Here is a 17,120-nt window from a genome sequence, read left to right as displayed (position 1 = left end):
GCAGCAGAGGGAGGCCCGCATACCACAAAAAAAAAAAAAAAAAAAGATAACATCCAATATTCTTGAGGATTCATGCATATCTTGCTAATAATCTTTCTGATAGATTATTCCCAACTCCTTAAATTTGTGCATACACTTAAACACACAGAAACTCCTCTTGTAGGAATTTATTCCAAAGGGAAAAAACCATAACTATACACAAGAATGCTGCTATACTGGGTATAACAATGAAAAACAGGGGATCATCTAAACATTAAAATTGTTTAAATAAATTTTTGTATAAATACATTATACAACCATTAAAAATTATCTTGAGGAAGAATATTTAATAGCAAAGAGATAGTTACCACTTACTGTGAAGACTGAAAAAGCATGCTGCAAAATAGTATCATAACCTGACTTAATTTTTATACAAATATATACAAAGAAATATGATGCAAAGGCAACACATCAAATGTTAATGGTGGTTATCTGTCTATAGTGAAATTGAGTGATTTTTGTTTTCTCTTTTTGTTTCGCTACGATCTCCAAAATTTTTACAACAAGTATTCTAAAAAGAGTCCTTTAAGTTTGTTCAAGATAGAGAAAAAAAAATTCCAATGGGAATTGCCATGAAGAATGAAAAAGTGCAGTGTCCCAAATAGAAAACAAAAACCAAACGTAGTAAAATGGACCTTTCTATTTATTGTCCCTTCACAGATTTCTTTCAAACCTTCATATCCAGAAAGTACCTCTAATTATAACATTTAAAAGCATGAGAACAACTTGTTCTGAAATCTTTTATTTATTACCAGCAAAGTATAATCTTATTTGACTGCCCGGCAAACTTGGTTTTCTATTCAAGTTAGAACAGATGATGGATTAGCATCTAACTTTCTCTTAATTACTTTATACAAGTGAAGTTTTCTCTTTCTCAGCTACTGAAAATAGTATGCATACTGACATTACTCCAAAACACATCAGCACAAATTCAATGGCACACTTCCAGGAGCTGGATAAAACCCAACTTCCAAAGTCTTTCATCACTTATCCCACAGAACAGTAATTCTTACTGGAGTATAGGAGAGGTGAGGATATCAGAATTTCAAACTACCTGTGTGTTGTCACAGGTTCTCTGATGTTTCTCTAGTGAGATGTGTCCCTGATTGCAGACTCTCCCTAGCCAGCTCCCCAACACGTACACACATACAGGTTGCGAATTCCAGTGTGGGTAGATGCTTCTCATTAGAGGGTACTCTCCAGGTCATTGGCATGGAGACAAAAAGCTCAGGACAATGTCATAGGACATTTAATTAACCCAGGAGAGAAGGGCCTTTTTGACTAGAAGGCAAGCAAGTAATTTATTTCTTGGTCATAAATTGAAATGTGCCCTTTGAATCTGAGGCCAAATTTCCATTCATTAATACCCACACCCACCCACCCCAAGAATTCATCAGAATAGAAGTAAAAGGGCTCTATTCTTTGTGTTTAAAATGTAACTTTCTCCTTCAGTAGGTGAATGGATGAACCAACTATAGTAAATCCATGCAGTGGAATATTATTCAGCGAAGAAAGAAAGGAGCTATCAAGCCACGAAAAGACATGGAGAAAGAAGGCAAAACTGTGGAGACAGTAAAAAGATAAGTGGTTGCCAGGGAGGGATGACCAGATGGCACAGAGGGGATTTTTAGGGCAGTGAAACTATTCAGTATGACACTCCAGTGACAGATAAACGTCATTTTACATTTGTCAAAACCACAGAATGCAAACACAAAAAATAAGCCCTACTGTAAACTATGGACTTTAGTTAATAATAATGGATCAACACTGGCTCATCAATTGTACCAAATATGCCACACTTAAGTAAGACTCATCCAAGGAAGGATAAATTAGTCAGAGAAAGCTGCACGAAGACGATAGAAATTTGATATGATCTTTTATCCATGGGTAGGATTGGGTAGACAGATGAAAGAAGGGAGAGCATGCCCAGAGGGGAGACAGCAAGAGCAAAGGTGTGGAGAGAGGACTGAGTCAGTCATGTGGTGCAACAGTGAGGAATTGACGCAGGCTCAGAGAAAGGAAGAGGCTCCAGGAGTTAAGGGAAATACGTTTTAACAGATAGAGTTGGGCCAGATTATTAAAGCCCTTGAAAGGCAAGCAGGTGGTGTTTATATTTGATATAGTAGGAAATAGAGAGCCTTAGAAGGTGTTTGAGCGGGAGAGTGATACAAGATACAGTCAATGCTCATTATTCAGGGATTTTGCATTTGCAAATTTGCCTACTTGCTAAAATTTACTTGGAATCCCCAAAATCAATATTCATGGTCATTCAAGGACATAAAAACCTCACACACACAAAAAAACCCAATACATCAATAATAGGGGGAAATGTGTGTGGGAGGTAGTATATGAGAACTCTCAGTACTTCTTTCTAATCAATTTTCTTGTAAGCCTAAACTGTTCTAAAAAAAGTTTATTAATTTTTTTAAAAAAGTTATAAAAAGGTAACGATATAAAGTAAGTATATATGTAAAGAGGGAAAAAAATGAACTTACTTCCGATTCACAATTAGCCACTCCCGAATATAGGTCTGAACGCAGTCCCTGACGTGAGGGTCCAGTTCAACCCTAATGAGGTGGAAAACAACATAAAAATGTTATTACCAGGTAAACACAACAAAGCAATCCTTTATCATAACCAAGGAGAGCAGCATGATGTCAAATCCACATCAACTGAGAATGGGAAGGGCATTGTTATCCAATCCTTTCAAGTGTCTGAAGTATTCCTGAGGCAGTAACATTTTTACTTTGATGAGACAAACTTTGGCATTTTATGCTTTGTGGGTTTTCTTTATTACATAGAATCGTATTAGACCATTATCTATCCCTGAAGGCATTCCGACACAAGATAGGAAGAACTAGCTGTAATCACACACAAAACAAGAAGAAGAAGTATAAATACCAGTCTCTTCCGGGGTAATCTGGGCATATTTTTTGCTCACGTGTAACCTTGTTAGGACATACATGTTTTCCTTTTTGAAAGCCATGAAGAAGAGGAGTTGTACTTTGAGGAGCTGGCAGGCCCTGGCTTTGGTCGGTGATTATTAATTCGGGCAGCTCTTGTCTACTGCATAGAATGTGTCATGAGACAAACTCTTAGAGTGCTTCGGAGTCTGGAAATTTAGAAATCACGACTTCCCCACAGTAGCAAAGGTTATTTTTTGTTTGTTTTTTGTTTTTTGTTTTTTTTGCTGTTCTTCCAAATGTGTTGGTACTACAGATAAATAGGTCTAAGTGCTCTAAGTTTTAATTTTCTGGTTTGTAGAAAGAGGGTAAGAACAGTACCCACATTGTGGACTGGCTGTTAGTTGTAGATGGAATACTGTAGAAGTCAGACAAGTGGTCCCTGGGCCCTGACTACTCAAATCCCAGCCCCATTGCTTACGTGACCTTGGGCCAGTCACTCAACCCTTCTGTGCCTCAGTTTCCTCACCGTAAGTGGTGATAGTAATCGTGCAGTGCTCCCTTGGAGAGCTGTGATGAAGATGAAGTCAGTGTGTGAAGTGCTTAGAAAAGCGTCTGGCACATAATAAGACCTTACCTGTGATAATTCACACTTGTGTGCCATTCATTCTGCCCTAGGCACTGATGCAATCCCTCTACATGTATGAATTCAGTTAATGTCAATCAGCTCCATAGAACAGACGTTATTACTATTTTCATTTTGCAGAGGGATGAGATGAAAAGATCTTTCTCAAAGTCACTCAGCAAGTGGAAGAGCAGGGAACCGACCCCAGGCCACTCACCTGGGAGTGCAGGTTTATACCCACTACACTATCACAGCTCAACATCAAGTTCTCGGATAGGCACTGGGGTTCAACAGGAGTCAGCTGTCGTTTACTCTGATGATGATGATACCTTCCTAGGCTTTAATTATACACAAGACTTTTGGGCAACGATTGAAATAGTAGAGGGTATTTGAAAGCCATCAGACAGATAACGTGTTAGTTATCAATTCTGGTGACAAGGCAATATTATGCTCAAAAACTGATGTTAAGAAAAAAATTACCTCTTCTATCAAATTTCAAAAAAAAATCAAAATCCTCCTACCTGTAAACTTATTGTAAGTATTTTAAACAGGATTTTCCAAGATTCTGATCTCATCTGAAGACAATTAACCATATATTTTACACAAAGAAATTAAATTATTCTCTACCAAAGGTAACAATAATAGATGTTACCTATATGAAAGTCACATCTGAATAAATGGACTGACAATAGGGAAAAATGTTTCCCAAGAATCACCATGATTTTGTTTTCTGGGAAGTGAGTATCTTCAAAATGTTAGAGCAGAGCATATGGTGAGCTCTTCTATATGAATGAGAACTGTCTAAACAAAGAGCAAAGGGTCAAATAATACCCTATCACTGTCATCTAACCTTCTTAAACTGTGATGAAATAAAATCCAAAATAGAACTGGAATATCCCCGAGTAATGAGGGCAGAGGCCGTGTTTCATGATCTCATTTCCAGGACTTTTTGGGGAAGAGGAAAAGGTTGAAAGATTCACATCAGGAGGATGTGAATCTTAATTTGGTTTTGAAGATGAATGCAAATAAAAGTTCATCCTAAATCTCCAAAGAGACACTGCTTGTTATACTATGGAAATAACAGGAGTTTCATCTAAATATAATTCCATCATTTGATACTGAGGGCTAATGCTGACACCTGTAAACACATCGATTAACCCACTGTAGAAACTCAACCCTAAGCAGCTATTCACATATTCACACTACAGAGCTTTCCCCATTGTTTTGCCGCTTGACAAGACTTGCTTCAAAAGAAAGAACTTTGCCTTATTCATCTTTTTATCCCAGTTCTCAGCACATAGTAGATGCTCAAGAAATGTGGATTGGACTTACTTTTGTGACTTGATCCAGTCTCACATATGGAAACAATTAAAATGCTCCTGCATGGAGGCATTTTAATAATTATTATTTTTACAAACGGAAAAACTGAGGCCTCCTGAGGTCACATGACTCGCCCACAGTCACTGAGCTGACCCGGGCAGTCTGGGTCCAGAGCCTGCACTCTTCACCTCTTCTTAAGCAGTCGATTTTGTCCCACTGCAGCCCTTTAACTGGCTTAGTCCCCACATGGTTTTTCAAAGCCTCTGGTCAAACCAGTTCAAAATCTATCTACATGTAGGTGACAGTACCACAGTAGTACATCCTGCCCATCTTGATAGGTCTGAGTCATGTTACTTGTAAGAGAAGTCCAGAATTAGGGCATCTCTCCCTAACCAAGAACAGCCATGATCATCATAATCCCATCCACATTTTAAGAAAGCAATTTACCCTTCCTCCGGCAAAGAGGGTTGCAAAGTTCGACATTCCTTTGGCGTGAACACCACGTCCAAGTCGTCTTCGGAGAAGTCTCCCAGCTCTTGGACAAGCTCCACATCCAGGCTGTTCAGGTGTGTCATCAGAAGTCCTTCAAAGTCCACTGGCTCCACTGGGTCATAAAACTGAGGCTGGGGGCAGGGAAAGGAAAAAGAGGTTCCCACACGGTTTAGGGTAAAAGCACTAAGGTGACAGGAGATGTGTGCCCTGTCCTCCCTCTCCTCCCAGTAAGCACTTCGCTCTTCATGTACAACTAAGTGGGGCTGTCTTTAGAGAAGCTGTCAAACACAGAAGTGGTGATATGCAAAGGAAAAGAAACACAGCATGGAAAGTCAAGTCAGAACACAGTGAGTAATTAAAATCACACCCCAAGGTAGAATTTTTCTCTGCTTAATTGCATCTTGATGAGGATTCCTGAGAAGATCCAAAATGAGATCACAAGGCTTTGCTGCATTTTTATTTCTCATGCAAAAGCTCTCTGGGGCCACGTTTACCCAAATACAGTGAAGCAGCGAATCGGAGGCAATTTTCTAGAAATTCAGGCAAACTCGACAGTTCTTCTGTCTGAGTATTTAGGTACAGTGCTTTCTTTGGCCTGAGTTATCCTATACATTGATTCTTGAAGGCACTTCATTCGTAATCAAGGCCCACAGTGAACCAGGCTGGGTGGCTGGGACACTCCAAGGCAGTGATTTCCAAATGCTGCTGCACTGCCTGGTGCCGGTTGGGAAGAATTTTCAGTGACTGCAGTTAAATGAGCAAACTAAGGGCAACTGGCTGAGTTTTCATAAGGCTAAATGTACTTGCTTGAAAAGGACTGCCTTTTTTTTTTTAATCTCTTCAATTATATCCTTCCATAGTGGGGGTGTAAAAGAAATGATAGAAGTAGGTGGTAATAGAAGTAGGAAAAAATAGTTTTCCTCAGGTGATAAAAGAAAAAGCTGGCAATTCAACAAATATTTTTTTCTAGCTGTGAAATCCACTTAGACTCAGGAAACCACTGCCTTAAGGGAATAAAAGAATCACTTAGATCAAGTTGACATGTGTAGTAGTGGTAGTAGTAGTAGTAATAATAATAATAGTAGCTCTGTGGTGCTCATTTATGGCAGACTATTTGGAGTCATCAGTCCAACAAACACCCCAGATTCTTGACTTGTACTGCCTCGCTCTGAAACAAGGACAAATCCAAAGGAAATGCTGACAAAACCGGTTTTTCATCACCCTGAAACCATACACCAGGCTAGATGTAAGGCTCCAGGTTAGAGAAGAGGAACAAAGTGCCATGGAAGAGGCAAGAAGATTAGAGAAGGTAAGTGTGGCTTGCCCTGTCTCCTCCCACCTTTGTGTCCCTGGTGGTGGTGAAGACCTGAGTGACACGTGAAAGAGTGAGGACGAAGCTGAGAAGTGAGCAAACATGCCCTCCTTGTCTGAGATTCTTGAAGTGGCTGGCTTACATAATGCCCTATGCCAGCAGGACCAAAAGGGGCAGAAGAGAAGGCAGCAGGACATTCTTCAGTAGGAGAGAGCACAGACACTCCCCTGGTTCCCCAAGGCTCCCACAAAGTGTGACTGAAGACAAGGAAATTTCTTTCCCTGGGCTCTGACCGGGGACCTGGAAGTCAGCTAAGGAAAGGACCACAGTCCTTAGAGGGGCCTCTCAAAATGAAGCAGCTGGGACCATCAGGGGCTCAGAGAACTGCAGATCAGGCTATGCAGAAGCCAGGTGGGGACAGTTTGCAAAAAGACTGATTAACTGATTAACTAAGTGATACTAAACGTAAATTTATCATGAAGAATATCAATTATTCAAGCAGAGGCATTGAAAAGATATACTGAAAAATTATATTGAAGCACATTTGAAACAATGTGACACTAGCACTAATAACTATTGGGTTGGCCAAAAAGTGCCTTTGGGTTTTTCTGTAACATCTTAACGGAAAAAAATCCCAAAGGCACTTTTTGGCCAACCAATAGTAGGTAGAAGCTTCCACAGAGAAATGGCATTTGTGTGAAATCATCAGAGAGAAAAAAATTTAGGTCCAGCCAAAGTATTATCATGTCCCTAAAATTCAAAGCTACAAGGGATAAGAAAAACCTGGCTGCTACTGGCACCTGTTACCTACAGGACAGGCTGCCGAAGAGCCGGGGGGCAAACGATAGCTGAGTCCATTTTTGAACTTCATCAGCAAGTTCAATTACTTGCTGAACATCTACTAAATGCAAGTCACTGAGTTGGCCCTTAGGGATAAAGATGAATACAGGAAGCTACTCTCATGCCTCTTTCCCCAGACCTTGAGTCAACTGTGAGACGGGGAAACTTGCCACCTTCTCACATACAAAATAATGCTATCTTTGGAGGGGGGAGCTATGACAAAGAATACAGTGTCATCACTGAGCACTAACTGTGCGGCAATGTGCCAAAAGCAATAAACACAGTTGATGGGCTTCCCTGGTGGCGCAGTGGTTGAGGGTCCGCCTGCCGATGCCGGTCCGGGAAGATCCCACCTGCCGCGGAGCGGCTGGGCCCGTGAGCCATGGCCGCTGAGCCTGCGCGTCCGGAGCCTGTGCTCCGCGACGGGAGGGGCCACAGCAGTGAGAGGCCCGCGTACCACAAAAAAAAACAACAAAAAAAAACCCCAACAAAACCCCACAGTTGATCATAAAGTCATAAACTCTTACGGTCTGAATCTACTTCAGGACTGAATAGACGATAAGAATAAGCCATAATGATAGAATTCTTGAGTATCATTCTAGCACTACACATAAGCTGGCATTTAATAACGAGTCACCACTACCCTTTCTATGCTGAAACTAACAAGGGAGGAAACTGTTCATTCCAAAAGAGATGTAAACTAGTCCTGCTGTTGGCAAGTGGGTGGAGAGGCCAACTACTGTTACCTAGGCCTCCAAGCAAGTTCCTCTTGCATATTCAAATAACCAGGAACCAAAAGAGATTTCTGTTCTCTAAACTATCTGAAGTCAATCTCAAGAGTAGGTTTTATTATTAAGCAATTAACACATACATTTAGGGGTAAACAAATATTGAAGAGATTTACAGTGGTTTTGCATTTCACTGGGGGCTGAAGTTTGGGAATGGGGCTGGAGGGGGATGTTCTGAGGTCAGTCCCTTGGGCTCTTGGGAGCGTAAAAGCCAAATGTGAAAATTTACTCTTTCTGTTTTCTCTGCTACTGAGTTATATGTGGCCTCCTCCTAGTCAGTGGAGACTCAAGACTAGTTTAAATGGTATGATCCAAAGTAATGTCAAGGTCATCTTATACAAGGAATTATCACATCATGTCTATCATTTGTTAAAATAATAAAAGAAAAAACCCTAAATAATCAAAATAAAAACAAACAAAAAAACCCCTTTTTTAAAAACAAAACAACTTAAGACTGCAAATTATCCTATATCAGGCTTTGATTGTGATGGCTTTGTGATGTGTCAACTTGGCTCATTCCTCCAAATTCCCTTCCTAGTATTCTTTCAGTCGTGGTTGGCTACAGGGGTTTTCTCTTGTCAGAACTGGAGGACAGAAGGGAGACTGCAGCTATTCTGTAGCATACACACACCTACTGATACAATCAAACACTAATTTAGGTGCTGCTGTGAAGTGATATTACCAATGTAATTAAAGTCTCTAACCAGTTGACTTTAAGATAATCAAAAGGGAGATTAGCCTGGGTGGCCTGACTTAATCAGTTGGATGTCTTTTCAAAGAGAGTGGAGGCTCTCTGGAAGTTCAGGGCTCCAGGCTTCAGCTCATGCCCGTGGAGTTCCAGCTTGCTGTGATCTTGCCTTCCTGAATGCCCCGTGGACTCCAGGCTTGCTTAGCCACCACCAGTGGGTGAACCAATTCCCTGCAATCAATTCCTTAATACACATGAAGATGCATCTCCTACCAGTTCCACTGCTCTGGTTGAATCTAGAATAATACACCAACTTTCACTCATTCAGCAAATACTCGCTGGGGTCCTAAGCGGTCCAGCACTAGGACAAGGAGACACAGTCAATGCCCTCAATCAATTTTCAACACTCCTCTAGTGAAGATTCGTGCAGTCTTTCTTTGTAGCTATTTTCTTCAGATGTCTGATCAATAGAAGACTAGAAATACACAAAAAGTATAAATACTCTAAAAGCTTAAATTATTCAGAGACAAATATTCATTTTTAATGAAGAGGGTTCAAGTTTTTCCTTGTCCCCAAATGCACATCAAGGGCTAGTTCTCCTGACACGGGGTAGGATTCAATTTGTTTTGAAGCTGAAAATTTCTACAGCATCAGAACTATGTCTGTTTAAAATTAATCTATGTAGCCTTAGCACAGCATAGTATGCTGTCATCACACTGATAGATGATTAAAATAACAAATCTGGACAATATTTCACAAATAAGGATACTGAAAAACAGAGAAGTTAAATAACTTGGTCCAAATCACACAGGTAATCACAAAAGACCTGGGTCCTTTGTTACAACACTGGGGAAGCTTCCAAATGCCCTGGCCTTGTACCCTCATGCATGTTTATCCCTGTGGTGGGTGCTCCTCAAATCAACTTGGCTGTTCATGAGAGACGAGTCTTGGTCAAAGTCACCCAAGACTTCCATGTTGCCAAATTCTTTGGCTGTTGCTCATTCCTGGTTAATCTATAGCACTGGACAGTTAATCACTCCTTCCTTCTTGAAACACTTTCTTCACATGGAGAGGGACCAACTGTCCTAGTGTGTCCCAATCTCTGAAAGTCCATGTACCAGGAAACCCCGCAGTCCAGCAAACTGGAACAGACACTTGGTCACTCTACCTTTGGGACATGACTTTTCCTAGGTTCTCCTTCTCCTTTGCAGAGCCCTAGGGTTCAGTCCTAAAAGAGCTTCTCTCCCCAATCTGAATTTACTCCCATATGATCTCATCTATGCCCATGACTTTAAATACCTTCTTTTTCTTTCTTTTTAAAATTATAGCTATATATCTGTAGCCTCTACCTTTGCCCTGATATTCAGGTTGATTTTTCCAGTTACATCTCAGCATCGCACCTTGGTGATCTAACAGGACTCTCAAACCTAACAAATTCAAAATGACTTAACTTTCCTGCTGATCTGCTCTTCCCATATTTTCCAGGTCTGTGCATCTCAGCAAGTGGCGATTCCACTCCACCAGCTGCCCAGGGCAAAATCTTTGGAGTCAATGTTGATTTCTCTCTTTTTCTTACATTCTGCATATTATCTATCAGAAAATCCTATCCACTTTACTTCTGAAATATATCCAGAATCCAACCACTTCTCACCTTTCTACTGCCACCACCCTATTCCAAAGCACCACCATTGTTTTGTTGAGTTACTGTGACAATTTCCTAACTGCCCTCCCCACCCGGGTCTATTCTTCACTTAGCAGCCAGAGTGATCTTTATAAAAAGAACCCTCTAAGCAACCTTTATAATAAAAATTCAGATGGTGCTGAGCCTGTGCTTCCAGTGACTTCCCATCTTAATCCAAGTAAGAGCCAAAGTTCTTCCCTGGCCTCTGAGGCCTATGACCCAGGCTTGATTCCTCTTCGGTTCCATCTCTTCTTGCCCACTCTGCTCAGCTCACTGTCTGCATCCTTACTGTTTCTGGAGCATATGCCACATGCTCTTGCCCTGGGGACTTTGACCCTGCTGTTTCTTCTAAATCGAATATTCTTCCTTCAAATACCTGTTAAGTTCATTCAGAATTCTTCCCAAGTGTCTCCTTTCCAGACCTCCAAGCCTTCACAGACCACTCAATCTAAAATAGTGCGCTCGGGCTTCCCTGGTGGCGCAGCGGTTGACAGTTCGCCTGCCGATGCAGGGGACACGGGTTCGTGCCCCGGTCCGGGAGGATCCCACATGCCGCGGAGCGGCTGGGCCCGTGAGCCGTGGCCGCTGAGCCTGTGCTCCGCAACGGGAGGGGCAACAGCGGTGAGAGGCCCACGTACCGCAAAAAAATAAAAAAAAATAAAATAGTGCTCTCTGCTGTGTCACTCTCTATTCCCTATCCACGTTTCATTCTTCAAAGCACTTACTACCCCTTGAGATAGTCTACATTCACTTATTTGTCTATGTCTCTCATTCCAGAATGTAAGCAATGAAGATAGACACTTTGTTACATTCACTACTGTATCCCCAGCTCCTGGCACAGAGTGAGACCCAATACATGTTTCCTGAATATATGAATATGTAAAGCAATCCTCTTGGCTCTCTACTATCTTTAAGTAAACAGAGCAGAAGGCAGTAAAGCTCTTCTGGCTTCAATATTTCAAAGTACTTCATGGCTTAGATTAAGGAATATTTCCCTGTTTCCACCAATGGCAATCTTCCACTGATGCCACTGCATGGAAGATACTGACATGCCACAATGGACATCAATCTAATCTTACCAAGACTGATTTGATTCCTCTGCTTTACAGTGACAGTAATGACATTCATGCTCTGCTTGCAGGGTGGCACTCTTTCATTTTGCCTTCCACTATGAATTTGCATGAAAATTGTAATGAAATCTTCATTTTCCATCATGTCCCCTCCAGTGAAATCAATGAAACCTAAGGATAGTCCAACTTCTTTGAAAGATGAAGCACAAAGGAAAAATAAAAAAGACCACGTTTATCGAGTGAGCCACCATTTAGATCATCCTTAGTGGTTAAAAAAAAAGGTTGTTTTATTGCAGAGAAGCTTAAACACGAAACAAAAAAGAATGCTTTCTAAGGTATGAGACCTCCTTTTTTCTTTCCCCTGTAACTGTTATATACAAACATGTCGTGTAACCATAGTGTTTTGATTTATATCCAGGATGTGGCTTTCTACATCCTTCTCTTCAGCCAGAGCTGTTATGATCCAGCTGATTCATTCCATTTTACTTCAGAGTTTTTCCATTCTCACTTTTAAAAATAAGACTTTTCCTCTATAAAAATGTAAGTTAAGTTATTAACCATGCACACAGTATCTCAAATCCTTTCTAACTTAGGGCAAAGAAGACCTACCTTTCTTCTCTTGTATGCTTTACTCTCCTTTCTACTTTGAATAATCAGAAAAATAGTTTTACTATTTTACAGTTTCATCTTAATGAAGACAACTAATATATAGTTGTTTGCCTTTATAGATGATTGGCATCAGAGGGGGTCTGGCCAACCTATTCACATAGCTGTGGCAATGGAGAATTCCAAGGCCAATGGGTGATGCACAGGTGATTCTATTCACAAGCCCCTCTTTGGCACTGGCCACAAAGGACTCTGATGGGAGTATTAGGAGTGTCAAAAAGACCCAGGGGGGCTTCCCTGGTGGTGCAGTGGTTGAGAGTCCGCCTGCCGATGCAGGAGACAAGGGTTCGTGCCCCGGTCCGGGAAGATCCCATATGCCGCGGAGCGGCTGGGCCCGTGAGCCGTGGCCGCTGAGCCTGCGCGTCTGGACCCTGTGCCCCGCAACGGGAGAGGCCACAACAGTGAGAGTCCCGCGTACTGAAAAAAAAAAAAAGACCCAGGGCAAGTCTGTAATCATTGCATTTTGTTTTATAAAACCAACTCTAAATGGTGAATCCTCTTCATACTCAAAAATGCAAAATTTTAAAATATTTTCTCTACTTTGAAAATGCACGTTTACACAATCACCACAGCTAACATTTACAATTAGGGTTAAAAAAACAAAAACCCAGTAACACCACACATACACACATGCACACACACATACCCACAAAATCAAACGCAACCTTCCTCTCATTTGATTTATCAGATTTAGGACAGAATCCGCTATATTTATATAAAAATATATTCACAGGATTAGCAAGTAGTCCTCGCTTACTACATTTTCTGAAATTCACAGCAACCAGGACAACAAAAGAAACTTTACCTTTCTTATGTTCTTCCTCCTATTTGGACTACTTCTATCTATCAACGTATAGGTTCTTTAAATGATCCTCAACCTGGACCACATGTTAAAGTCCCATGGAACTTTAAAATACTGATACCTGGACCCCAACCCTAGGGATTTTGATGTAATTGTTCTATGATAGGCCACAGGTATGTTTCTAATGGTCTCAGGTGATTCTAATGAGAGCCAGGTCTGAGAACCTTCCTCTAAATCTTCTCAACCTCCCCCTTCAAGCCTTTACCTCCTCTTTTATCTTGGATCTTTCTCTCCTCTGAACACCTACCACACCCAAAGCCAGCATGGATTCTCCGTATTATCTGCCTTCCCGAATATATTATAAGGCCCTTAAGAGGCAAAACCATCTCCTATTCATCTTCTTGAAATCTCCCACAGTGCCTCCATAGTGCCGTATAAATAGACAGCAACATTAGCCTCTATGTACACAGCATCTACTTTATCATTCTTTATTAACCCTAATAGCGGTAGCATTACCATGCCCATAGCGCACATGAAGAAACTGAAGCCTTCATCAAGGTTACTTAACTTGCCCCAAATTATGTAACTAATAAGTGACAGTTATGCTCCACCCCAGATCCATCTGACTGCAAGTTCCAGCCTCTTGCAAAACAACAAGGTATAATTGATTGGGTTTTAAATAACTTGGTGCTGGTTTCCAAAAAGCAATGAAAAGATGCTCAACATTGCTAATTATTAGAAAAATTCAAATCAAAACTACAATGAGGTTTCACCTCACATTGGTCAGAAAGACCATCATCAAACGTCTACAAACAGTAAATGCTGGAGAGGGTGTGGAGAAAAGGGAACCCTCCTACACTGTTGTTGGGAATGTAAATTGATACAGCCACTTTGGAGAACAGTATGGAGGTTCCTTAAGAAACTAAAAATAGAATTACCATACGATCCAGCAATCCCACTCCTGGGCATATATCCAGAGAAAACCATACTTCAAAAAGATACATGCACCCCAATGTTCATTGCATCACAATTTACAATAACCAAGACATGGAAGCAACTTAAATGTCCATCAACAGATGAATGGATAAAGAAGATGTGGTACATATATACAATGGAATACTGTTCAGCCATAAAATGAATGAAATAATGCCATTTGCAGCAACATGGATGGACCCAGAGAATATCATACTAAGTGAAGTAAGTCAGAGAAAGGCAAATATCCTATGATATCACTTATATGTGGAATCTTAAAAAATGATACAAATGAACTTATTTACAAAACAGAAACAGACTCACGGACTTCAGAAACAAACTTATGGTTACTAAAGGGGAAAGGGGGTGGAGAGATAAATTAGGAGTTTGGGATTAACAGATACACGCTACTATATATGAAATAGAAAGTCAACAAGGACCTACTGTATACCACGGGAAACTCTACTCAATATGCTTTAATAACCTATATGGGAAAAGAATCTGAAAAAGAATGAATATATGTATATATGTAACGGAATCTCTTTGCTGTACACCTGAAACTAGCACAGCATTGTAAATCAACTCTACTCCAATATAAAATAAAAATTAAAATAAATAATGTGGTGCCAATTAAATACTTTTAAAAATTAAACATTTATATCAGCATGTGGGGTTGTTGAAATGGTGGTTCTATAAACAAAGGTAAGGGAAATAAAGGTCAAAACGGACTTAATCAAATTTTCCAATCGTCTAAAATCATACAATGAACAGTCTATGGCTTCTCATTTAAGAAAAGTTTTTTTTAAAGGTGCTTCAGGGTGAGAGTCTTTAGGTGATAAACTACTCCTCTGCCTTGCCAGAAATAAATCTTCCTGAAATGTCCCATTATCTTTCTATGAAAGAAAATAATTTTTTTCAGCAAAAGGGAAATCACCATGTAAGTGGATGATTTTTTGTTGGAGGAACCTTCATTCGGGAAGATGACTCAAGGGAAAGAACAGCCACTTCATTCTGACATTACAACAAGACCATCAGGTAAACATTAGTGTGCTGGGATTTCCTGAGAGTCCTTGCATTTAAAAAACAAAAGAGGAATCAAATGCAGACTTTTGCTCTCTCATTCCACCAGGTCTTCAGGCAGTTAACAAGAAGGAGCAGGGTCAGTACACTGTGCTGAAGCTGGGGTAGAGGTCTGGGGGAAAATATTCAGAAGACCAAACTGGAATTAACCAGGAGAAATACATTTTAAAGGCTATTTATTTGCAAATAGAACCGGGTAGAAATTATGACAGGACCACATGATTCAGGTATAGTTAAACATTTTTGCTATTTCTTTGACATATTCTATTAGAAGTTAAGCCACATGTTAACTCTACCACCTAGCTAATGAAGTAATTCAGCCAAATTCACTTTTGTCAAAACCTGATTATGCGGCATAACTACCAAAAGAGCGCCTGCAAAAATAAGAAACAAATTTTAAAATTTGTGACTTTAAATAAAAAAGATTTCTCCTGAAGGAATTTCAGGCTGCAGCTAGTGTGTAGCTAAGGGGTTAAAGCCTGAGTTAAACTTCCTTAAAGCCTCTTAATAGTGAGGTCCACACTATTTCTCAAGACAACTACTGCAGAAAGCTGCAGTCTGAATTTACAAAGAAGCAAAGCACCAAACCCCACCTCCCCCACCTTGTTTAAGATTTAAAAATGTATCCAGTCACTTTTTAACTGCATTTTGCATATTTTGGAAGACAATTTGAGTCAGAAATTTAAAAAAAAATTTTTTTTTTGGTTTTCAATGAAATCTATACCAGCACCACATGAAACCAAAAAGCATATCTAATTTATCTTGAATTAAAGCGTATCTAATACATCTGAAAGCACGGACATTATGCCCTTGGTGTGCTTTTATTATAATCTGTGACTCTGAAACAGACAGGAAAAGTACAAATAAAAAGGGCAGTTGAACAAGCCACCGAAGTCATAAGTAGATTTTTTAAAGAACTGTCATCGAAAGTTACCTCTTGCAGTAAAAGGTGCTATACATTTTTTAGTACTACTATTTCATCAGTGACACAACACACAAATTATCCTACAGAAAGAACCACAAATCACTCCAGTAAACATACCTTCAAAAGATACACAGTTACACGGCGTGGAAACTGTTACAGGAGGCAAAATGGCGGCTACAGGAAACTGAGTGCAAGGTTACAAAATTTCTAAGAGCAGAAGTGGTTTTGAAGTAATAAGTGAGAAAGAAAAAATAACCTAATCTCCTTAAGATAACCACGAGAACGAGCAAGAAAGTGGGGCTGTGCTGTGAGGGGAAGTGAGTACAGTGGAGGCTGTAGCTCTCTTAAAAAGGAAGTGAAGACTCACTTCTGGTTTTATAAACTATCTCATTTAAGTCAGATTTAACCCACCGGGCACACGCCTCGCATTTAGTCCTCAAATAACATAAAATATGTATACACACTCAACAATTGGCGTTAATATAAAAATGTAGACAATCTTCAACTTAAAAGGGGGAGTGTGTTTTAAAAATGAAGGTTTGTACGGTCTGATTCCACGGACATGAAGTTCCAGAGAAGGCAAAATTATGATGACAGAAGGGTATTGGCGATTGCCTAGGGCTGCTGGCTGAGGGTTGGGAGAGGAGACCCACTGCAAAGGGGCATGATGGGACTTTTTTAGGGTAAAGAAACAGTTCTATATCTTGACTGAGTACAGGTTAACTATAAATTGGCCAAATTCCTCAAACACCTACAAATGAGTGAAATTTTATTGTATGTAAATTACACTTCCAAAAAAATTATTTAAAAAGCTTAAGGTTCATAACTTGGCTTTTCAGATTTGGGAATACATTTTTTTCCAATAAAAGCATGTTACAAATGGTTTTAAGTTTCCAGGCTAATCCTTCCCCTCCCCA

General features: G+C 40.1%; 1 protein-coding gene across 2 annotated transcripts in view; it reads right to left on the bottom strand.

The window, feature by feature from the left end:
• DOCK8 (dedicator of cytokinesis 8) overlaps positions 1-17,120 on the bottom strand; it is a 227,161-nt gene that overhangs the window by 161,651 nt on the left and 48,390 nt on the right. For both annotated transcript variants that reach the window (XR_008618228.1, XM_024126730.3), the window contains exons 3-4: positions 5,335-5,510; positions 2,535-2,606 (exon numbers count right to left, since the gene is read on the bottom strand). Coding sequence is in view for 1 of the 2 variants with exons in the window: in XM_024126730.3 (XP_023982498.1) it covers positions 2,535-2,606; positions 5,335-5,510 (248 nt within the window). In the remaining variant the exon portion in view is untranslated. The remainder of the gene's footprint in view (positions 1-2,534; positions 2,607-5,334; positions 5,511-17,120) is intronic.

Source organism: Physeter macrocephalus, chromosome 9, assembly GCF_002837175.3.
Source record: "Physeter macrocephalus isolate SW-GA chromosome 9, ASM283717v5, whole genome shotgun sequence".
In the NCBI taxonomy this organism is placed as follows: domain Eukaryota; kingdom Metazoa; phylum Chordata; class Mammalia; order Artiodactyla; family Physeteridae; genus Physeter; species Physeter macrocephalus.
Note: the sequence above shows the minus strand (reverse complement) of the source record. Positions and strands in the feature narration are given on the sequence as shown.